Source organism: Myotis brandtii, unplaced genomic scaffold (assembly GCF_000412655.1).
Source record: "Myotis brandtii unplaced genomic scaffold, ASM41265v1 scaffold230, whole genome shotgun sequence".
NCBI classification, from domain to species: domain Eukaryota; kingdom Metazoa; phylum Chordata; class Mammalia; order Chiroptera; family Vespertilionidae; genus Myotis; species Myotis brandtii.
Genome location: NW_005358650.1, coordinates 5,233,137 through 5,237,779, shown reverse-complemented (window position 1 = coordinate 5,237,779; position 4,643 = coordinate 5,233,137). Strand labels below are relative to the sequence as shown.

General features: G+C 32.1%; 1 protein-coding gene across 5 annotated transcripts in view; it reads right to left on the bottom strand.

The window, feature by feature from the left end:
* Window positions 1–4,643, bottom strand: part of FER (fer (fps/fes related) tyrosine kinase) — a 316,192-nt gene that overhangs the window by 232,739 nt on the left and 78,810 nt on the right. For all 5 annotated transcript variants that reach the window (XM_005866441.2, XM_014539888.1, XM_014539886.1 and 2 more), the window contains 3 exons: window positions 3,912–4,095; window positions 1,811–1,948; window positions 1,092–1,211 (listed from right to left, as the gene is read on the bottom strand). In XM_005866441.2, coding sequence (XP_005866503.1) covers window positions 1,092–1,211; window positions 1,811–1,948; window positions 3,912–4,095 — 442 coding nt within the window. The remainder of the gene's footprint in view (window positions 1–1,091; window positions 1,212–1,810; window positions 1,949–3,911; window positions 4,096–4,643) is intronic.

Below are 4,643 nucleotides of genomic sequence, written 5' to 3'. Positions count from 1 at the left end.
ACTGGGGGGTAGGGGAGGCCAGGGGATTGTCAAGGGTGGGGGGAAAAAGGAGACATATGTAATACTCTTTGTAATACTTTAAGCAATAAAACAATTAAAAAAATAAATAAAAATAAAAACCGATTGAGTACATAATCATTTCTAGTTGTAGTTCTGGCACAGAAACAAGTACATATAGTGCTTATTAATAGATATGTTTCTCTGTGTTGCTCCTGACAAAATCAAGAGATAGATTAAATATATAAGAGTAGAATGGCTTAATTATATTTTCTAAATTCAAAAATGTACTATTAACAGGCTTTAACATTTGGAAAGGACTAAAAAAACACATTAAGATTTCTCAAAACTCCTTAAAATTTTATGAAATAGTAACAACAAAGTGAAGAAAGAACTCTTTTACTAGCCTTTAATAGAAGACATCCCTGCTTAAAGGGAACTCAATTAAAAGTCAAAGTTTTGTACTAAATGCTGCTGACATCTACAAGTCTCTTATCACAAAACACTCATGTATGTCTTCCTTTCCAAAATAGTTCTGCCAGTGAATTCTGAGAATAAAATGGGTTTAAAAAAATGAGTTTTGAAAAGAATAAAGGTTATTCCAATATAAGATAGTAGCAATAACTGAATGAATACATTGCACAGAATTTTAATTTTTGGAATTACCAAAATTAATTAGTGAATAATGAGTAAAAGTTAACATATTTCTCAAAACATTTCATTCTGACCAAATAACAATCAGTTTATTTATTACTGTTTTTAAAATATGTTTTTATTGATTTTAGAGAGGAAGGGAAAAGGAGAGAAAGACAGAAGCATCAATGATGAGAGAGTATCATTGATCGGCTGCCTCCTGCACACCCCTCACTGGGGATTGGGCTCACAACCCAGGCATGTGCCCTGCCTGGGAATTGAACAGTGACATTCTGGTTCACAGGTTGACGCTCAACCACTGAGCAACACTGGCCGGATAGTTTATTTTTAATTTACTTTTCAGTGCTTGCAAAAAATAAAAATTGGGATTTTAAATCTCAGAATGTACAACTATATAAAAAATAGTAATATTTAAGCATTCAGGTTTTGCAAATACTTACTTTACTTGCAAACTTTCTGCTGTTAAATTATTCCACATAATCTCATTTGCCTGAAGATTTTCATTTTCTTCTAGTAAGGAAGTATCAAACTCAACTTCTTGCTCTTTAGTAGCTGATGTTCTAGTAAAGCATGCCAAATCATTTTGATTAATATGAATAGCCTATCATGATATATCTTACTACACACCAAAGGCAGAATATATTTTCTCATCAAAAACTACATTCACAAAGTAAACATCAATAAAATAAATCACATTAAACCCCAGGCAGCAAAGATCTAGTCATGTAATTTCAGCCTTAATTTCCTCATTTATAGAATGTGGATATTAAGTGGTTTTATTCCTGTCATAATGGTAATGAGTATAAAATAAGATGATGAATGCATGGAGAAGTAATTGGTACAGTATAAAATTTAATACACAAAGTCATAGTATTATTACTATAGAAATGTTAAAAAGAAAATACATTTTCATGGATTAAGTACAGGCTTAAGAAATGATATAGTGACAACCCTAAAATTTTTAAAGATCACTATATAAATAGTTATAATCTTGGAGAAAGGACTTTGAAAGTAATTAAAAGGAGACAAATTAATCTGAAATATCTAATGTCCTAACAAGCTCATCAATATCTCTTATTTCAATTTAGGTAAATATTATATGATATAAAAAATAATATTGCTATCAATACTGAAAGAAGAATGAAAATATCATACATACCTGTGAACATCTATAAAATTATTGTATTCTGTGCTAGGGTCTATCTGCTCAACCGACATTTGAATCTCTTTATGGACATTCACTATTTCCTCCGTAACAAGACTAGTTATCTGGCTGTATTCATCAAATATGCCTTTTCTGAAAACAAAAATAGAATTTTACAACATTTTAAAGTTTATCAAGAAAACATAGAACCAAAAAGGATTCAGAATAACCAACATAAGAAATGTAATATCAATATTTACAGATGGTAGTTTTATGTACCTTCTCCAACCTGTATTTGAGGTGTCTAAATGTAAGGTCAGTGTTGATCGCTTTCTGTTTCTCAACATTATCATAGAAATGTTGGATTCCGTAACATGGAGCTGTGGGTCCACAACAGTCTCTATAATGTGTCTTTCTAGTATCTGCAACTTCCTCATATGCCCTGCCACTTGGGTCTTCTCTTGCTCCTGGGCCTCTGCTCTTCTAACTTCAATGACATCTAGATATCTTCTCCTGGCCTCCACTCAGTAGCAAAAATGTCATAATTTTTTTTTAGCATTACCTAATAAATGCAAAAGGAAAAACTATTCTGTTGCAAAGACCTGATCCCAACTTGAGAATGCTATAGCATTGGTCATTACTGGCCTCAGCTAAATAAGTATAGACAGACAAGTTTATCTTGCATATTCCCAAATAAAATAAGGTATTCTCTGTTTTTCTTTTCCAAAATCATTACCAAATTTCTCTTATTATGAAATATTCTCTCAGTTACTTTATTTTAAATAGCAAAATAATGTTTGGGCAAAGAAAAATTAGACTTAAACTGCTTCAAGCAATGCTAGTTTGGAATGATTACAAAAATCACCTGATAGACACAATTTTTTAAAAGGGGGAGACAGAGAAATTTAATAAGGATTTAGTAAGTATCCCTGAGGATACGAACTAATAATAATTCAAAGTACTGAATGATACAAATGTAAATAAGTCTATCTAGATACCTTATAATGCAATACAGTAAGTCGTTATGATGTGGAAATCATTAATATTTACCTTTAAGACAAATGGAGGGGGGGCATGAAGTCTCCTAACATTATATGAATGAGTACTTGTGACATGGGTTTCAATTTCAGTGATAACAGCATGGTTGGATTTTTTAAATGCTATATCTGAAACAATTTCTTAGCAAGTAAAGATAATATGCTGTGGGAAACCATCATATGTCTTAAAAATATGTCCTAGTGATGATGAAAATAATATTATTGAAGATTCATGTGAAAAGTTTGAAAAATATTGATTCATTAAATGGAGAATAAGAAAAATAAATATTTCTGAATAAACAATATGTAATTTAAAGTAGATGTAACTAAATTTATTCATTAAATGCTTTAAGTAGATATTTCATTATTTTCATTAACAACCTTAAAAGTATACATATTTAAGTTGAGTAAAAACACTTTATCTTCTTGAGAAAATAAGGGATCACCTAACCCAGCTAATAAGAAAGATGAAGTCTACCAAAGGGTGGCTTACATTTTTCTACTGTCTTAAATCGCTATGTACGGTACACATGTGTGCATTTAACCAAAATATTCTGTTAGCTCCTTGATGGCAAACATTGTGGCCTACTCATCTCTATATTCAATGTGCTTTGCAGACATTAGAAGTCTCATAAATATTTGTTGATTTTAATCTCATACAAGAATATAGCAAATAAACCTTCAAAAAATCTTTCCTTCAGGCTTTTCTGTTGCTCAAAATTTAAATTCCCAACCCTGTGGAGACAGATATCCACTTCTTAATACTTGTTAACTATTGAATTTTCATATAAATTTCCACTTAATTGGAGCAAAACAAAAACATATAAAAAAAAAAAAGAAGAAGGGAAATCCTTGGGGCTGGCTAGAAGGTTTAGGAGAGAAGCATAAACTAAAGGGATACCAGAAGTGAAAATCAAGAAGAATCAAGGAAAAACAGGTCTGAAACACCCATGGGTCTGGGTCAATAAGAAAACTCACAAAACACAGATAACTTTTACATAAAACCTTAAGTAGGAGAGCAACTAATGTTAAAATCATTTTATGACAGGATTTTATGTCAAATACGATGTGTAACTTACAGTGCTTTTATCATTTCTTCTTGCATCGTTTGTAAGGAGTCCAGAAGCAGAGGAAGGGTGATGTCATAATACTGATTCTGATGAAGCTGTGCCCCTTTCAATGCCAATACATACTGATTATGCAACACATGAAGTTTCATTGTGGCTTTGTCGTAACGCTCCTTGGCCTTTTCGGTTTCTTTCCCTGGAGAAATCATTGAAGACAGTTATAAGAGAGATAATAAAAAAGTTTTATCTTCTCTGTGTGCAAACAGAGCCACCACTATTTTATGCTATTTCACTCATTTTATGGCTAATCAAAAGTTTGTTGAACATACACTATGTGCTTAGCTCTATGCTATTTGCCAATACTTTGTATAGAGGCCGCTCTGAAGGAGGCATGCACTGCAGTAACTGGTGAGTGAAGGATAATGTACAATTTATTTGTAAAACTGTACAGATATATGATCCTTCTCATGTTCAAGCAGCTTACACCAAATTGGAACAACAGTGCGCATAAAACTATCACCAAGAAAATAAGAAATTTTATAAATGTTAAATTTTGAGGTCTATGTTTGAGATATTGACAAAGACAAGGGAAGTCAAGGGACACTTTGTGGAGAAAACAGACCTTAAAAGATGAGACAAGTCTAGAAAGGTAAAAAGAAAGACAAAATAGACAATAGTTCCTCCCTCTCTTTCTCCTTCCTTCCTTCCTTCCTTCCTCTCTCTCTCTCTCTCTCTCTCCCTCCC